Below are 19507 nucleotides of genomic sequence, written 5' to 3' on the forward strand. Positions count from 1 at the left end.
TGAAGAAGTCTAATGATTTGCAACAATCCTGGCATGCAAAGTTGTAATGATGAACAATATACTAAAATTGCAAAGAGTCTGCATCAGAATGTGTCTTCTAGAACTATAAATTTTTCTTAAAGACACATTCTCCTACGTTATGCTATGCTAATTAGAGACTGAGAAATATCTCCAAAGCATGAAAAAATAGGTTGATGGTAAGGACACTCGCTTCCACTAAAAAGAGCCACATCCAATATACAAATTGCCGTTAAGATTACAAAATTTACAATGAAACAATTTTGACAAGGGTAAAAAGAGGTCAATCAACAAGCTCAAAATCACTGAACAGCCAATTTCTTCTTGGCCACCCAACTCCTTCTGGTGGAATCCAATGCCTCCAACATCATTTTCTTAAGTTCATCAATCCAATGCTGATAGTGTGCCTCAATTTCATCAAGTTTAAACTGTAGCTCAAGATCAATAATGTCCTCTTCTGTTGATGACACATAAGAACAACTATTTGTAGGGTTCTCAACATTAATGGACGTTCCAAGAACTGACCCTGAGTTCTTTGGGAATTCATTTATCACAACTCCTTCTCCAGAACAATATTCTGCTGGTTGCAATTTACAGTCCTCAAAATATGCACCCCCAATCTCAAGTTCAGACATGGAATTACTTAAGCTTTCAGAACTTACATCAGCATTGGAATCATGACAATTGTCATTTTTCATAGAAGTGTTTTCAACAATCATCTCAGAAGCTCTAGATCCTTGTGAATATCGATCTTCCAATTTAACCAGACTAGAAGAATTACAATCACCCTCAAAAGTAGCATTGCTATCATTTTTGGAAACGCTGCTCTTCTCAGATGCAACAAAATCTTCTTTGGGAGTTGTATCAGACCCAGAGAAGCCATCCTGATCAATAGCCAATTCAGAGGGAATACTAGTTAGGACAGAACCCCATGGCCATTGGCCATCTATATTTGTACTATAAGGACTTAATTCTCCACATGAGAAATGATCAGGTGAGGGCTTCCACCAAGGTAGAAGTTTCATTATCAAGTAATCAATAAGCTCAGCTATGAAATCTACATCATGATCTGCCAGCTCCAAATGTTCAACCATCTCTGTGGCCACAGAGACTGCAGTATCTGTATCAAGGTAAAAGAGAAAATGTATATTCCGGACTCGACCTGCTAGTAGCACAACAAACAACATTCAAGTATCAAATTCCAAGGCACAGGAAAGCATGTCAAAAACTAATTCAAAAGTTCTCTACTCCTCGAAACAAAAATAGCAAAAAGTGAAAGTGAAGCTAAAGGACAGACTAAATACTCACCACATGTATCAGCAATACGCAAGGTCAATGATACCGAGTTATCATCATTTTTAGTCCCTTTCAACCTAAACTCGTGTTTATTATTTGTCCGCTGCACTTCAAAAACAGGACAATGTGGGTTTTCCTGGTTGCTTTCAGAACAGATACTCATAGAAAACGGTTTGCAGTCAGAATCCATGTCCATAGATAGAGAACCAGACTTGAATGAATATGCTCTCAGTGTTCGGCTAGGCGGTTGTAAAGGATAAAGGATGGGATCCTTTGGATTCTCAACTTGTAGAAATGGGTCTTTAAGAAGCTCCTCTGCTGACAATCTCTCAGATGCTGGAACCAAACATTTCTCAATAAACTCCTTAAGTTGGGGATCACTCACCTTATTAAGGGAAGCAGGTTTGATGCCCTGCAATGACATGCATGACAATATAACATAAAGACGAGTTAAAAGTTTTTTATTATGAGCATGCAATTATAACTAATAAGGATATGCCAATAATTGATTTACTCACTGAGGTAACTTTCTTAAAGATTTGAGCAGGATTTTTGCATTCACTATAGGGATATTCAAGAGTAACCATCTCCAATATGCACATCCCAAAAGAATAGATGTCAACAAGTTCAGTGTATGCCTCTTCATATAGTTCTGGAGCCATAAACTCAGGAGTCCCTTTTAAAATAGAGAAACAACAAACAAAAGCATAGTTCAGTGCCATATGGGACCAGAATGATAAAAAAAAATCACATTTAAGGAAAGTAAATGTTACCAATAACACTTTGGGCAGTTGGTTGTTGCATGACAACTGCTAAACCAAGGTCCCCTATCTTAACTTCACCTTGGTTTCCATTCACAAAGATGTTGTCACATTTCAAGTCTCTGTGAATAATGGGTGGCCTGTGACTGTGAAGATATACTAAGCCATGAAGGATCTGCCTGGCCCAACCTTTTATAGCTTTCATTTCAACATATTTATGCTTCTTACGATATCTGTCAGCCAAAGATGTACAACAATTTCATATGTGCACATTACAACCAAATAACATAAAGGAAAGAGGGGACATCAAGAGAACCTACAGCCTTAAATTTCCTGATGTGAAGAGTTCAGTAATCATGTTAACAGTTTTCTGCTTATCATCAATCCAAGAATCATAGAACTTAATGATATTTTCATGTTTCAAAGACTTCAATAGATTAACTTCAGAATACAATTTCGCAAGATCATCTACTGAATGCATGAGGCCATCAATCTTAACTTGGTTCCAAGCAACTTCTATTCCATCAACTTCATCAAAACCCCTATAACTGCAAAAGAGAAAGAGATTAAATAGCATGCGTTAACAAGTAAAAACTGCCAGACCCTCCTAAATGTTATTGAGGACTAAATTTCTTGAAGAAATAATTCATAGCAAGTAAATTCTTAATCAAATTAAACTAGAAGACTAGGAAGAAAATATAATGAAATAGAGATAATGAGAAAAAAATATTAAAAATAGAAAGAAAAATAGAGATTAGGCATCAGAATCGTACACGGTTTTGAAGGCACCTCTACCCAAGATTTCATTGTACTGAGACAAAAACAAGAGAAAAAAAATCAAATGAAAATAACAAATATAAAGAACAAGTGAATCATAGAATTATTGAAAAGAAGTAAACAAATCCCCTTGGACGTTGTGTGCATATTGTAATAAATGCCCCTAGTTGTGTTTTACAGAAAGCAAATTTCTCATTCAGAGGATTATTTGTAATAATTAATCTTAAGCATTAGGTTTAACACTTCTGCTTCAAAAATGATAATCACTACCACACCTGATTTATAAAGTAAAAATGGAACTTAATATGTGATTCTGTCTTTCATAGCTGTATCAAGGTAATTCATTACAGATACAACCTATTAGGAAATTTACAACTTCTTTTCTCTAATGATAACAACACTTTCAAACCCGACAAAAGCGAGCACAATTCAAAGTGAAGGAGATGATGCATTTACACACATAATATACAGTCTGCAGCATCACGCCATTTATTCAACTTATATAGCTTAGGCCCCAAACGGGGCCTTATATTGCAAATTTGTAATCCACAAGTCACACAAGAAAAATATGGTTAATCAATATCAAATTACTATTGTTTGAACTTTGAAGGCCAGCATATGTGCAACCACGAATGCAGCATTGATTCCAAATGTGCCCGCCTAGCCCTCTAGCTCAACTAGCACTTTTTTTTACCACCAAACCAACCTAAGCAATTAAAACATTCCACCTCCCTCTATAAAACACAAAAACACAACACATTTCACACACATTGGTTAAAATGTAGTAGAACCACCAAAGTTGACCACAAATGAATCCAAAAATATATATAAATGAAGAATGGTCATCATGATACCCTTATGTACCGGCCAGTTGGATCTTTCTCCACAAAGTCATCCTCAAAATCATGAGGTTCCCTTGTCCTGAATACATTGCTTACTGGAGGCAATGCCAAGACAGCACCAGAATTCATTCTAGTGGCTGAGACAAACAGAACCAAACACAAAAAATTGCTTCTTTTTGTGTTTTTGTTTATTTGTGCTTATTGGATGGGGCCTAGTTTGTGATTGGAATGGAGAAAGGTTGGGACTGAACGAAGGAGGAATCGAATGCCGACCACAGCTGGAACCGACATTCGATGACAATGGTTGGAGGCAATGAACGTAAATCCAAAACCCAACCTTCCATGTCAGAGCAAAAATTCATAATCAAATGAAACCCACACCATCGCCTTCCTCTCAAAGTCCATTCTTTCCATCGACCCAGGTACCAAAACCTTCAAAGGGTTTAAAATTTACCAAATGGGTCTCCCATTATCCAATCTTCTGAGGAAAAAAATCAAAGGGGGAAAAAGGGGGGGGGGGGGGGGGGGATGGTGGTTTGTGAGGGAAGAAAGAGAAAAAGAGGAAACAGGGGATGAGAAAGAGAAGGGGTGAACACACAGGTGTATGGTGAATCAGAGAGCTAATTTGGTTAAGAAATTTGCATTTCAGAAGGAAGAAGATGAGGTTTGACTTTTGAGGTCAATTGGGGGAAGTTGTGAACTAAACTAACTAACAGAAAGAAACCTTAATATATATTAATGTGGAGATGAGAATCAGATGTCTTTTTTTTTTTTTTTTTGATGGAAAAAGAGAATATATATATATATATATATATATATATATATATATATATATATATATATATATATATATATATATATATATATATAATTTAAAAGGAAGATTTCTTTTAAATTTTAGTTCTTAAAATAAGATTTTTTAAAAATAAAAAAAATAATTCTGCTAGATTTACGTTTCTCAATTTTACTTCCTTTAAGTTTATATATTTTTTAATCTATTTAAGTTTATATTTTTAGTATTTGAAATTAAAAAAACACAAATTTATAAAAAAAAATAAAAAAATTATAAAATAAAACTTACAGAAAATAAAATTAAAATAAAACTGACTAAAAATAAATAAAAATTATATGACCAAAAATTAAAAAAATGAACTTATAGAAACTTAATTCATATTTAAATTTTTATCATGTTTCATTAGTTTCATTATTCATATCAATTTTTATTAAAAAAATTGACTAGTTATTTTTAGTAGTGGAATTTTCCTTTCCAAAACAAAAACAAAAATTTACAAGAATCAAACATGGAGCAAAATTTTTGTAAAAATTAAAAATATAATAAGATTATATTTTAGAGAAATAGAAGAAAAAAAACTAGATAGTGTGCAATTTGTTCACGTTTTCTGTAATGCAACAAAAGGGAAGTTATTCTATTCGTTTATATTGCCTTTTATCTACAGCGGGTGTAAATTGTTATAGAATTATACAATCTTTATTAGAAATAAAAAGCATCGGTGTCGTGGTGTAGTTGGTTATCACGTCAGTCTAACACACTGAAGGTCTCCGGTTCAAGTCCGGGCGACGCCATGATATGTTTTTTTTTTATTTTCAGAGGAACTTCTTTCATTGTTTCTAAATATGTGGTTGTCCCATGCTTTTGACAGCTTTAGTCTTTTGTGAGGTAATTTTGAAAAGATGAATCCATTAAGATTTTTTTTTATTTATGAGAATAGAAAATAATATAAAGTTTACATCAAATCACATTAAGTGACATTTATATATGAATTATTTTTGTTACCGATGACAAACAAGAGCATTAACATTATAATATTTTAAATTTTTTGAAAATCTTTATTCTTGGGCCTCTATACACATTGAGTTTCTATAATGAGTAGATGAAAGTTGGGCCTATGACAGTAGCCTTAGTCATCTTCCCATATTGAGGACCTTCTTCATTATTGCTATGTTGAAAATTGAAAATGGGTGTAGTTACTGTTTTTTTTAGTACAAGGGGAGGCACATGTACCACTACCCCAAGGCTTCGGTAATCATGATATGCTATACTAGTGCTAGTAATTGAACAATTGTGAGGACTTTGCCCTGTATAGCAAAAGTGGTCTTGTAGTCTTGCTATATGGCCAAGAAGGAATGGAAAGTGATCAAATTTCTTATGTTATTGGCTGAAATGTTTCCTTATCCTCTTTAATGCCTAGTACTGTTTCAGTTGGTGTGACTAACTGACATTGATGTGATCAAGGGGACAGTTGAGAATTTGGCTTTGAATAAACCTATTGATATGCACATAAAACTGATGCATATGTCTAATTAATGGTTGATGTTGTTTAATCTTGTCAAATTGTTATTTCTTGCGGATTGCTATCTATTAGTTATTGATATCACTTTTATTTTTCTATAAATTTGTCTTTAGTTATTCTAGTTGCGTGCATTTGATGAAATGTATTGCCTCGAAATGATAATGCTGCGTTTGGATGTTTTCATCTCTATTTCCAATCAAATTACAGCAAAATTATCTGTTGAGTTGAACTGGTAAAGTGCTAGCAGTTAAATTGGGATTTATAAACCAATTTTATTTTATATTTTTCATGTGATATATTATATGAAAAATGGTGATATAAATTTGTAAGAGAATTACGATCAACACTCTCTCTATTTGTTTTATAAATTTTCATGTATTTTATTTCGTTCCTAACTTTATCTGGAAGCCGTAAAAGCTGATATAGTTCAAATTTATTTTCGTAAAGACTTTTAGTTCCTCTTCTCAAGTGCAATTGAACAAAAAAAAAAAACACTCTCTATTACATTTTTTTTTGTAACACTTTCCCTCAAAGCGTAACACACTTTCTCTTTAATTGATTGAAACATATTAAAAATTACAAAAAAAATTGTGGATTTCAATTTTTATTTAATGAATCTTTCTCTTGACATTATAGTTCAATAAATTTTAATAAGTAAATCTTTGTTTTAATCCTTAAACTTGTGAGACAGTATTGTAGTATTGCTTAAGGGACCAAAGTTTGTAATAAATGAGGATACTTCAGAGTATTAGCAAAAGTCAAATACTCTAACTACATATGATATTTATCATCTTTTTAATTCAAATAAGTTCTTAAAATTAAAACTCATTAGTCATGTTAGTCTCTTTTGTTAACTCTCTTAAAGATCATGAGTTTGTTTGCTTAAACTTATTTTAAAAAATATTTTTTAAATAACATAAATAATTTTATATTTTTATGTGTTTGTTTAAGTTATTTTTATAAAATAATAGTTTTATGTTTTCGTTAAGAAAATTTTATCTGCTTTTTCATTTATTTAAAAAAAAAATTTAAAAAATTTATTTTTAAACAAATTATTTGATATTTTTTAATTGTAATTTTAGAGACTAAAGACACAGTAACTTTATTTTTAAAAAAATATTTGAATTTTTTTTTAAATTCGACCACAGTGCTTCACAAATTCATCTCATATAGAGATTTAATCAAATTTTAACTAATTGAAAAAAGTATATTAAAAGAGTATATAAAAAAATATATGATTGGTCAAACAATCCTTTAAAAAAAGAAAAAAAAACAGAATTTAAAAGAAACTATGCTGGCTATTTCAATTTAGTTTTCCTTGTGTCAGTTGTGTGATAATACCCCTAAAAAAAGTTAAAAAAATAACAGCATCCAACTCTCAACAAAATCAAAGAAACCCCAAACGACGACCTTTAGCGCCCTCTGAATATGTGTATAAGAGGGGCACTTAGGCTTTTATTCGAAGATATTTTGTCCACTTTATCAATTTCTACTATCATTAATTTTCCCATTTAAAAATTGAATTTTCAGCTCTCATTTACATTTTTTTCAATTCCTCCACACACGCCATCCAATTTCTGTCTTTGATATTTTTAATTAGAGAGAGAAAAAGAAAAAGAAAAAACAAAGAGAGAAAGAGAGAAGAGAGAGGGTGTGTTTCTGGGTTTTGGAAATTTCAGCCAATATCGAAAAACAAGAAGCCCCATCAATAATAATCATCGAAGGAATTTGAAAGGTCGAAACTTGAGCATCTGGGATCGCGAAATTGGGGTTTTTGGTTAAAAGGGTATTATCTTCGGAACTGATTGATGGCAAACCTGTACGTGAAGGCGGTGCCACCGGCGGATCTGAACAGGAACACGGAGTGGTTCACGTACCCTGGCGTTTGGACCACATACATCCTCATCCTTTTCTTTTCTTGGATCCTCGTACTCTCCGTCTTCGGTTGTTCCCCTGGCATCGCTTGGACCATCGTTAATCTCGCACACTTTGCTGTATCCTTCTATCTCTTGCTTCCTGTCATTTAATTTAATTGTTGCCTTTTTTACCAAAAAAAATTGAATTTGAGTTCTGGGTGTCTTTTATTTGTTGATTTGGTTACCCTATTAGAAACCTTGCAGTTTAAGGCTTTTTAGGTTATATGCCTGTGTTGTTTCTGTTGAATCTTGGAAGAATGTGATTTATATCTTGGATAGAAGGAATTTAATTGTGCTTGACCTAGAGAAAAAATTGGGATGATAATTTATTGTGTCATTGGCGGTTGTTTAGTATTGGAGTTGTTCTTATATGGGGGCTTGATAAATGGTTTTAAGGGGGTGGGGGAAGTTATCACAAGGCATGTACAAATTGGAGGTACCTTGGTCATCTCATAAAATCACAATCTGGAATTGAAAGTTGAAAGTGATCAGTATTCCTATCATCCTATGTTTTACTATTTTACCTTAGTTTCCTATTGTCAAGGATTAAGGGTGGCCAGCAATTTGTTGTGTCTGCTCTATAATCTTGTTCATGTTATCTCATGGCCTGGAAAACTACTCTGCAATAATCTTGTTCTTATTCTCATGTGGCTTGAAAGTTAGTTATTTGGAATGAGGAATGAGGATGGGAATGTGATACGCCACTCAAGGGAAGCTTTGGAGTTATTATACACGCTTATTAAAAATATATGTACTTTGTGGATATAGTGTAAAGCCAAAGTAAATATTTAGTTATTAGAATATTACACAATTGATTTCTCTTTCCCATCTCCATGGCCCCACCATGTTCTTAACTATCTTTAATAAATATTTACTATATCAGATGTATCCTCTCCACGGCCCCAACCCTACAAGATACATAAGCATAGTTTGGTCTTTACTCGTTGTAGTCTCTTCTTAAACCATTATTTGCCTCTCTTAGTTTAGGAAGATGTTGATGCTATTAGAGAAAATTCACTTGGAAATGTACAAGGTTTCCTGTGTGTCTCTTAATCTCTTTGCCTGCAGATGATTTTGATGGTGATCTGACTTTGCTCCAAATTGCTGTCCATAAGTTTATTTTGTGTGTTATTGTGAAGGTGGAGTGCCAACTGTTTATGAAATTTTAAAAGAAGGCGAATGGGGTTCTGGGAAATTCCACAGTACAGAGGAGTCCTTCACATATTTGTTTCCTCTCTTGATTCAATTAATTGTTGTGGATCTTGAACTAGATTTGCTTTTATTTTGCTCTTGCTTTTCCTCTGTTTGACTCTAGAAGTATGACAGTTCAATTTTCATGGTTTCTTTTAAGGTGTGGCCATTTCTAAAAGTATAGTTCATTTGATAGTGCTTTCTCATAGAACCTTATATTTCTTATTTTCTTATCATCAAATAATTTTCAAACAGGTAGGTTTGGAATGGACATATTAACATAATACTTAGAGAATCCATTTTTGCTCATTTATTACTTCATGAAGTGATGGGCAGGACATTTTTTTTCCTTTTTATTTTCAATCAAAATTGAATGATTTAGTCAGGTTATAAATTAATATTTTGTTTGTAAATATTGTTAATGGATGTTAAAATAATTTAACTTCTCTACATGGCGCTTAATTGATTATGTTGTGTCCATCAGGTAACATATCACTTTTTTCACTGGAAGAAAGGAACTCCATTTGCGGAGGACCAAGGGATCTACAATAGATTGACTTGGTGGGAGCAGGTAGACAATGGAAAGCAGCTTACTCGGAACAGGAAGTTTCTCACAGTTGTTCCTTTGGTGCTGTAAGTTCTCTAATTTACTTGCCATCATTTTTATATACAAAGTTATCTGCTTCTGGTGATGTCATAGGGTCTATAAATGTGTGTGCACCCTTGTTATATAAATGTTAACAGTATTCATTTAAATATGGTCTACACTAAATCACTGGTGTGAACAAATGTCTGCCATTGTTTGTATGCATTTTATACTCTTTTTTTGGACTTAACTTCTTTTGGTGCTAGACTTGCAAATGAATGTTGTGTTTATGTGTGGAAACCATTAATCACAACCTATCCAGTTGCTAGTTGTCAATATGCCAATTAGTGGCAGTGGCACTATTGCAGAATTGTGTTGCAGAGCGACTTGGAGCATGCTACAAAAATTGAATAGCATCACAGTTTGAGGTAGAAGCCATTGCGGCTGCAGTAGTGTGGACAAAATTGCTGAAAATCACAGATGGAGCCAGTGTTCTTGGAGTGGGTTGCAAAATGCCTATTTTTAGTACTAATCAGCACCATTTAGGGCTATTGTGTGAATTCAGGATTTTGCCCCCACCTTTGAATCAGAACTGAAAACCATACTTTCTCAGCCACCTTCTTGCACTCTGTTATGAAGTGGCACCCACTGTTCTCCTTTCCAACAAACACTGACCCTTCTCTAACAACACTTCTTATATCTACGACAATTTTTGGCCTTCCCTAACCTCTGCAGCTCTGTTCTCCTTAGTTTCCAGTTATCCCTGACCTCTGGCCATTTTCTGGAGAACCTGTCATTGTTTCTGGCCAACCGTGACCTTTGCTGCTGTGCTCTGTTCTGTCTCTGTTGTTCTGTTTTTTAATCTATCTAAAGCATGTCTTTCATCTCACTGTCCTGTTCTAATTCCTACCCTTTAATTTTTTTATATTGTTTTAATTGGTTAAAATGTCAGCCATCCCACTATCCTGCCATAGCATGTTCAGGGATGACCACTCTGCACTGCTTTTTTGGGATTGAGAACTATTATCCAATTTAATAGATTTTTTTTCCAAAACATTTTTTTGGGTATTGTATTGCTTATTTATTGAATTAGATTTCCTTCTCTCTCATGATGTGTGAGCATGTGTGTTCACATGAACAGAAAATACCACTCTGCTGTGATGTAGCTTAATAAGTTGCATGCATTTTGTAACTCTGTTGTTTGTTAAGAAGTTCACGATACTTGAAGAGTTATATCTATATGCTTCATGACAATTCCACAAGTAATTACTAGAAAACAGGAATCTGTTTTAATAAGAAAAAGGAAATATAAGAAAAAGAAAAAGCCAAGTAAAATGGCTACATTTGAAAATTTCTGCACCTTATGATCTGTAGTAACTGTGGCCTTCCTGAACAACTTCTATACCATTGGATTGTGTCTGAAATCAAGATTTGTTTCCCACTTCTCTTGAGTGACATTTATTTCAGGAAGAGTAAGGATTTTATTAGCTATTCAGAATGAAAGTGTAAACCTTGTAATTATGGTCCAAAGAAGCCAAACCATATGTAGTTCTAATATATATTTCATTCATATCGTAAGATATTATATAGACAGGTTGTAAATCAATTGGGTAGCTAATACTAAATGTTGTTTCTTAAGGACAGTTTCCATCCTGTTACTATTTACATGGGCTGCTGGTGTGGGGAACTTGTAAAGTGATTTGAAGTTAGTATGCCTAAAGTTACGACCTATAAAATGGTTGTTATGGATGTGCAAGAGTTTTATTGGATGTGTAAGCATAAAAATATCAGGATGCAAATATAATTTAAGAAGCCATAGTGACTTTTCAAATGAGTAGTAATGTTTGCTAAATGAATTATATGAAACAAATAAGTTAGCTTAAGATGTGGTGGTTTCTATTCTTCATGGTGTGGTAAACTCATTAGCTGCCTTGATTCTTGGTTAGTTTTGCCATAAAATTGCTTTAATAGAAGAAATAATGTTTGATCTAAACATTATTAAGCCATTTCCTTTGAAACTAGGGGTGCTTTTTTAGAGAGTAGAAACTATAGCTATTTATTGGAAAATCAGTGAATTAAGTTTTAGCATGATCTATTATGCATGTTCATGATCTATTATGTACGTTTTTCTCTCTAAAGCCAGCCCCCCTTCACTTTAGAGGAACCAAATCTAAAATGAAAAACACAATTACATGACAGGATAAGAAATCCTCCTTAACGAAGGCACAGAAGATAAACATAGAAAAGAAGTTCAAACAAGTTAAAACAAAACCTCAAAAAGAGACTGTAGTAAGCACCAGAGAGGCAAAAAAAAAAAGTTAATTTACAATAGCAGATTTTTTTGCCTGAAGATATTCTTGAAAATGACTGCATTTAACATGCCAAATACTGCGGTGAGCAGTTTATATTTATATAGAAAACGTTGCCTAGAGCCATTACATTCTTGGTGCTACCAAAATCTATGGAGTTTATCATAACTGATCCAGATCAAGTGTACATTTAGTTCAATTTACTTTGAAGTTTTTTTTTATGGATGTTTTTAGGCGTTTAGCTTCCTGGAGAGCTTTTGAGGGGGCAAAAACAGTTATTTTCCAAGAACTAATCATTCCCAAAAGTGCCCTAAAAGGGTACACCCATCTTGTTTTTCAACTGAGAAGTTCAAAAGCAGGAGGTACTATTTATGGAAATGATTTGGGCTTCAGCTAGAGGATTGTATGTCAGCAGCTTTGCCATGATTCAGATTCTTATGGAAACTGTCTCTAACTTTAAAGAATTTTTTTACTGCACTGGTGTAAAACTCAGTGTTGTGTTTTGTTAAATGTTGGGTTATAGAGAGTCAAAAAGAGCATAAGCTTAGTGTTGCAAAGATAAATTATTATAGTGGAGGAGCAGAAAATCATGACAAGATGGGATCATGAATGAATGTGTTTAGGGCCAACATCTACGAGGAAAATATGGTAGAATCTCACCTTAGTTGGTTTGACCATGTGAGAAAAAAATGGATTTGCTGAGGATTTAGTTATTGACATAACATAATGATTTTGTTTAATCCGTAGCTGTCCTGCTTAGTGGGGAAGGGCTTGTGTAGTTGTTGTGAGGTTGCCTAACTTGAGACATTAGGTAAAACTAAACTCTCGAAGTAGTAAAAGCTCACATACTTCTAAAAGTTATTTTAAAACATATATGAATAATAATAACCAAACATAATTAAATAACATACTCATAATCAATATCAAAATTAAGACTTCTTAACAGAATAAGGTTTAATATCAATAGGCAACTAGACAACTAATCTTGTAATTGTATCTTGAAGATGAGAAGCACCGCAATACTTGATATTTCGAAGAAATTTTCCATATTTTGAAGGGTAGATAGAGTAGAGTGTAGTTAGAATTTTAAAACTTAGTAGTTATTTACTGTGTTTCTTTTTTGTACTTTTGGTGATTGTCAGGTACTTGATAGCCTCACACACAACAGACTATCAGAATCCAATGTTCTTATTCAACACTGTTGCAGTGATTGTGCTGGTTGTTGCAAAGTTCCCCCACATGCACAAGGTCAGGATATTTGGAATCAATGCTGATAAGTGAAATGTTGCTGTGGCCATGACACTTGGTTACCACTCCTTACCTGCTCAAGAGCCTCTTGTCCTTTTGTTCTGGAAAAAAAGGTCACACCTTTGTATAGAAGGCAGAACTGGAAGGATACTCAAGTAATGTTTTGTTGCCAACTGCTTTTTAAGCTGCTTCTAAAAGTATTATTAAACAAATAAATATGTTGAGTTATTTCTGTACAGTAGAGAAGTATATGTATCAGATTATATCGGTGCTTTTAAAATGTACCTTTCTTTTCTAGTATTTTTTCCTTTATTTGATGCTTTAGAACTGAGATATACAAGGATGATCCTTTCCGTTGGTATTAACTTTTTCTTTTGGAAATAATAGTCCTTTTTGATAACTCAAAAGCATAAATTGAATACTTACATTAGACGTCACCTGAAATTTGAGAAGTCAAATGGTGAAGACTTTGTGGTGTGAGAGACAAGTTGAATGGTGTTGTGGAAACTTGAAAACCACAAGTCACATTACGTTGGAATTTTAAGCATGTATTTTGGGCCAAATATAAATATTTGCTGCATGATATCAGATTCTGCATGAAAGTGCAAGGCTTATTTTGAGGTTGTTTTAAAAGCAAAAATATCTGTTTTTTCTAGATGTAATTATTTTGATTTTAAAAAAAAAAACTGTTCTACATGTAACCGAAGAAATTCTGTGGTTGGTCTCATACTAGCCGCAAGAAATTGTTATATTCCATTTTTCTTTCCTCCTTGATTCAAATTTATCCACTTATTTTTTAAAGATTAATTTGATCCGCCTCTTTAATTTTTAGAGAATAAAATGATGCCTTATTCGAGACTTCAAGCTAGTTGGTCTTCTATAATGCATTTAATATGTCAAGATGTTTTGTGACAAAAGTTAATGTAGGATCAATTTATTTGTCAGTTTTAAAAGGACGTATTTGACAATTGGTTTAATTACTTATATATATAAAGTACTTTTAATTTTGTTTTGATTCTTGCCATAAAAAAAATAATGTCATTAATAGTGGATGATATGGTGTTAACATGGCATTGATGTTTTTTTTTTTTTTTTGAATCAAGAAATGAATTAATTCAAAAAAACGATAAACACAAGGCGATCGCAACCGATCCAGCCCCAACAAGCCAAGAGAACAAAAAGACCAAGGAATTGGTTCTAAGCTAAACCAAAACCCCAAAAAAGAACCTATGTCATCAACTCAGCAATATACCTCCTATACCTCTTTCTATCCCACACTCTATAGATTATCGTATTGATAATCGAATCCTCAACTTTCCTGTTAATTACATTTCCACCAAAAACCCTATGGTTTCTATAAGCCCAAATATGATATATTGTTTCAGTAAAAGCACATTTGAGTAACATAGCACGCCATCCCTTTCCTTTACACTTCCTAGTAATCCAATTCAATTCTTCTGACCAAGTACTTGGCATATGAATTATCTGCAACCAATTAAGAACCGCAGTCCAAATAGTCTTCAACTTAATACAACCAAAAAAGAGATGTTCATGGGATTCCATAGAAGAACAAAAAGCACAGTTAGCATCAACATTCAAACCAAATTTTATCAGACGATCTTTGCTAGCAAGCCTGAAGTGACACGCCTGCCACAAACAAAAAAGAGCCCGCGGTCTGGCCAGATTGTTGCACATAAGAGTCCTCCAACTCATTTTCTCACTTTCCTCAAACAGAGCCAAATAAATTTTTTTCATTTTAAAAACATCCTGCATTCTGGACTGGTATTGCAGCAACAGGGGCCTCAACTTCATCATGTTGCTCATAATCCAAGAGTGACTCTTCTTCAAAACCATGCTCTAAATTGATTGACCTCGAATATAGTACGTGTGCAACCATTTAATCCAAAGATTATCAGATTTATTACAGACATTCCAAAGTAATTTCAGGATACTGATTTTATTCCATATAGCTAAGTTGATGATGTTCAAACCACCATTAATCTTCGGACTGCAGACTTTTTCCCAAGCAATTGGAGACTTACTAGAAATGTTGCTATTACCTATCCACAGAAAACTCCTACAAATAGCATTTATTCTCATGATCACAAATTTTGGCAGGGGCAGACATTGCATCCAAAAATTGATTGTAGCAAAGATGACACTTTGAATAAGTTGCACTCTACCAGCATAAGAGAGAAGACCAGCACTCCAATGAGTAATCCGACCAACAATTTTATCTATAAGAACTTGATAATGCTTTATGTTGAGTTTCTTGCTGGATAAAGGAATACCAAGATACCTAAAGGGCATTTTTCCTTCTTTAAAACCAGAAATCAACAATAATTGCTCTTTGACATTAATATCAACAGATCCGCAGTATATGTTGCACTTTGAAGGATTCACATGAAGGCCCATAGAACGGAGGAAAGTGTTGAGCTTGTCAAGCATAATCTGCACTGAACCGATATCACCCCTGGAAAAAAGGAGAAGGTCATCCGCAAAACACAAATTAGTTATCTTCATCTTCTCACATTTAGAATGATAATTAAAGTTAGGAAATTTATCCAGTTGGCTTAGAATTCTGTTGAGATACTCCATAACCAGGATGAACAGCAAGGGGGAGATAGGATCCCCTTGTCTAATTCCTCTCCTAGCCTCTAATCTTCTAGTGAACCTGCCATTGATATTAAAGACATAGGTGACAGATCTGACTGCGATCATGATCCACTTGATAAACTGATCAGGAAAACCAAGCTCTCTTAAGATATGCTCCAAAGCATCCCAATGCACCGTATCATACGCCTTTTGAATATCAATCTGCAACATACATTTAGGAGTACCATGTTTCCTCTCATAGCCCCTAAGAAGCTCAAAAGCCAGCAGAACATGATTATGAAGTTGCTGACCTGGAACAAAGGCAGCTTGATTCTTTCCCACTAAAGTGTCAATAACTTTACTCAATCTATTAGTTAACACTTTAGAAATAATCTTGTAAACAGTAGAACAGCAAGAAATAGGCCTAAAATCTTTAATCATCTTAGCTTCCTTATGCTTGGGAATAAGAGCCACCACAGAACTATTGAAACCTTTATGAAGCCTATTACGAAGGAAAAAGTCTAGGATAGCTTCTCTCACATCACTACCAACTATGCTCCAAGCATCTTTGAAAAAACCCACACCATAGCCATCAATTCCTGGAGTTTTATTCACATCCATACCTTTTATAGCTGTATCAATCTCAGCATTCGAAACAGGGCCAATGAGCATATCTCTTTGAAATTGATTTAGAGTATTGCCATTCCTAATTGCAGGAATGTTCAGACCAGCCAGATTGCTCTCACTAGAACCCAAAAGAGCACTGTAGAACTTTAAAACTTCTTCCTCGATATCCTCATGAGAAGTTATGCAGCTCCCATCCTCTTTAATCAGAGATCTGATAGCATTATGCTTATATCTACCTTTGATAGTAGCATGAAAGTAGCTGTTATTACCATCCCCCTGACGAATCCAATTAATCTTAGCCTTTTGTCTCAAATCACTGTCCTCCAACTCATTGAGTTGAAGAAGCTCAGAAGTCCTGTCCTTTACCCTGTTAATGTTATCCACATTGAATCTATCTCTGCATAGATCTTCATGAGCTTGCTGCAAGTTTCTTCTAGCTTCATCAATTTTCTCCCTTAGGCCATTTAGAGGACTGCTGAGGTTTTTCAGAACAGATTGAAGTCTACTGAGCTTAGTCCAAAGTTTATACATAGGATTACCATGTACACCCAAGTTCCAATTCTTCTTAACTTTATCATGGAAACCATTCAACCTAGCCAGACTGTTTCTGTACTTAAATCTACCCCTGAGCCTGCTACTTTGATCTTTACAACTGAGAAACATAAGGGCATGGTCTGAAACACTAGGAGCCAAAATTTTTAAAGTGGAATCAATATGCATTTGCAGCCAATTGAGATTACCCAAAAATCTGTCAATCCTAGAGTATATGGTATTATCAGCTTGTTTGTTGGTCCAAGTAAAGAAATCTCCACAAGTATCCATTTCATACAAACCAACTCTAGACATCATCTCTCTCAAATCAACATATTCAGACTCAGTTACATCTCTGCCACCAATTCTATCTTCAGCCTTTAGAACATTGTTGAAATCGCCCAAAAGACACCAAGGATCAGCCTGCTGAACTCTGAGATCTTCGATATCTTTCCAAAGCTTCCTTCTATCATCTAAGTGATTAAGAGCATAAATAGTTGTGCACCAATGCAAGAAATCACCATTGGGATTATAGACACCACAGTGAATCAGCTGAGAAGTACTACAAATGTGCTTGATCATAACTTTGCTATCATCCCAAATAAACCAGATTCTCCCATTTTCATGCTTATCATAGTTATCCAGATACTTCATATTCAGATTGAGTTTATTTCTAACAGTAAGAGTTTTATTCTTTCTTACTCTAGTTTCAAGAAGAACGATAATAGTGGGGTTGAGACTCTTGAGACGGGAACTGATCTCTATCGTCTTACCAACCTTATTTAGTCCCCTAATGTTCCAAGAAATCATCATGGCACTTTCTCCTGCACTACTAGAGAGTCATTCACAACTCCTAGTAGGCCAAATCCATTAGAGCAATTCAATTCAGAGGTACCTGTATCAGTAATTATCTTCTTTCCAGTTTTCTGCATTGTACCTGTATCAGTAACTGTCTTTTTTCCTGCCTTCTGTACTGTAGTCCACTCTGAAACCAGGTCCTCAGTATTAGTAGTGTTGATCATCTGTGTCTCCTTATTGCTAGGCCCCCCTTCCTCTTGCTCATTACTTTTCAGAGTAGGTTTTGGTACCCAAACTTTCTCTTTTCTGACTTTAGGTTTTTCACACACATGTCCAAACTTTTTACACTTTCCACAGTACTTCGGTTTCCATTCATACTCCACAGCTTGAATTAACTCATGCCCTTCATTATCAGCAATAGTGACTTCCTTTGGCATTTCTTGGGTGATATCAATCTCCACTAACATTCTAGCATAAGAGATTCTCAGCCTTTGAGCTGTGCATTCATCTGTAACTATCGGTTTTCCCAGTATACTACCAATTTTCCCCATGGTTTTCGCACCCCAAAGGTATAAAGGTAATTGAGGAAGCTTAATCCAGATAGGGATTGTTCTCAGCATGTCTCTCTTGAGATTAAACTCAGGGGACCAATCTCTAAGGAGCATAGTCATGTTCATAATTGTGTAAGGACCCTTCGATAAAATTTCATCCTTGTCCTGGGAAGAATGGAAACGCATAATGAAGTATCCTTCATCATTATAGAACAGATCTGGCAATTTCACAAAACTCCAATTCTTTTCCATGAATTGCTTAACAGAATTCATACTAAGATCTCTCCCTATGACATACATAATCAAAGCAGATTCCCAATATTTAAGCTCACCAATGATGTCTTCAGGTTCAATTTTAGCAATCGGCTTTCCTTCCACAATCTTTGGAGCAAAAAACTCAAGAGTCATCCCATTCTCAGGCTTACGATTTCCACTAATTACATCAGTCCATAGCTTTCTTGGTACCTTATTTTCGTTCGTCTCCTCTTTAGGTTTCTCTGGTACATTGCAGTTCGGTAGGTTAGCTGAAGGAATTGGGGTTTCTTCAGATTCATCATCCTCAGAGCTCACATAGTCTTCAACAGTAACTTCATGACTAGCATTGCTAGGTTCCGGGTTCAATTTCGGTGGTGATTTTTGAGTAGTTGTTGACGGTGGCATCGGAATTTTAGCCGGCCGCCCTCGCCCTCGCCCTCGTCCTCTCCCCATTCACCGGAATACAAAATTGAAAATTATCCACAACATGGCATTGATGTTTGTTTCATTCATTTTTTAAAATGCTTTTACATTAATTTAATTTTCATGGACTCTAAATTTGAGAATGTTGAGGTTGCAAAGTTCAAATGTGCTTATTGGACAAGACAAGATAGTTTGAGTAGTGAATTTGTATTGATGCTCCTTACAACGTTGGGGGCATACTGTATCGTTCTAATCTTGTTGCATGAAACACTTGGTATATTCGTCTCATGTAACTCTATTAACTTAAATATTTTTTATGGTTGTTAAATTGTTAGAAATTTAAGAATCAAAATGCTTTCATCACATATTGTTGTCAGAGGAGATTTTTGGCAATGAAAGTTGGTGAAAACATTATGTGATCTAGAAAATGAATTAAATAACTTTCATATTTCTATACAACAAGATCAAAAT

General features: G+C 34.4%; 3 protein-coding genes and 1 non-coding gene across 5 annotated transcripts; 2 read left to right on the forward strand and 2 right to left on the reverse strand.

Moving 5' to 3' along the window:
- Positions 1-211: 211 nt before the first annotated feature.
- Positions 212-4401, reverse strand: LOC100809602 (probable serine/threonine-protein kinase WNK10). 2 transcript variants are annotated; one of them, XM_006598830.4, is made up of 7 exons: positions 3707-4401; positions 2849-2886; positions 2396-2623; positions 2088-2308; positions 1833-1990; positions 1327-1726; positions 212-1183 (listed from the first exon to the last, which is right to left on the reverse strand). In XM_006598830.4, the coding sequence occupies exons 1-7, from the start codon at positions 3821-3823 to the stop codon at positions 321-323; spliced, it is 2025 nt and encodes a 674-aa protein (XP_006598893.1). In that variant the 5' UTR covers positions 3824-4401; the 3' UTR covers positions 212-320. The 2 variants fall into 2 exon arrangements, with proteins under 2 accessions (XP_006598893.1, XP_006598894.1); XM_006598831.4 differs by having other exon boundaries at positions 212-1180; positions 3707-4393.
- An 803-nt stretch (positions 4402-5204) lies between these two features.
- On the forward strand, positions 5205-5278 carry TRNAV-AAC (transfer RNA valine (anticodon AAC)). The gene has a single exon. It is a non-coding gene; the product is annotated as a tRNA-Val (tRNA).
- A 2466-nt stretch (positions 5279-7744) lies between these two features.
- LOC100813346 (uncharacterized) lies at positions 7745-13364 on the forward strand. Its single transcript, NM_001252883.2, is given in 3 exon segments — positions 7745-8000; positions 9598-9746; positions 13151-13364. Coding segments are annotated over 3 exon segments (474 nt in total). The 5' UTR covers positions 7745-7814; the 3' UTR covers positions 13290-13364.
- Positions 13365-17818: 4454 nt separating this feature from the next.
- LOC102668549 (uncharacterized) lies at positions 17819-19018 on the reverse strand. Its single transcript, XM_006599706.1, has one exon. It carries the CDS (start codon positions 19016-19018, stop codon positions 17819-17821), a length of 1200 nt encoding a protein of 399 aa, XP_006599769.1.
- Between the last annotated feature and the right edge of the window lie 489 nt (positions 19019-19507).

Source organism: Glycine max, chromosome 16, assembly GCF_000004515.6.
Source record: "Glycine max cultivar Williams 82 chromosome 16, Glycine_max_v4.0, whole genome shotgun sequence".
Lineage (NCBI taxonomy): Eukaryota > Viridiplantae > Streptophyta > Magnoliopsida > Fabales > Fabaceae > Glycine > Glycine max.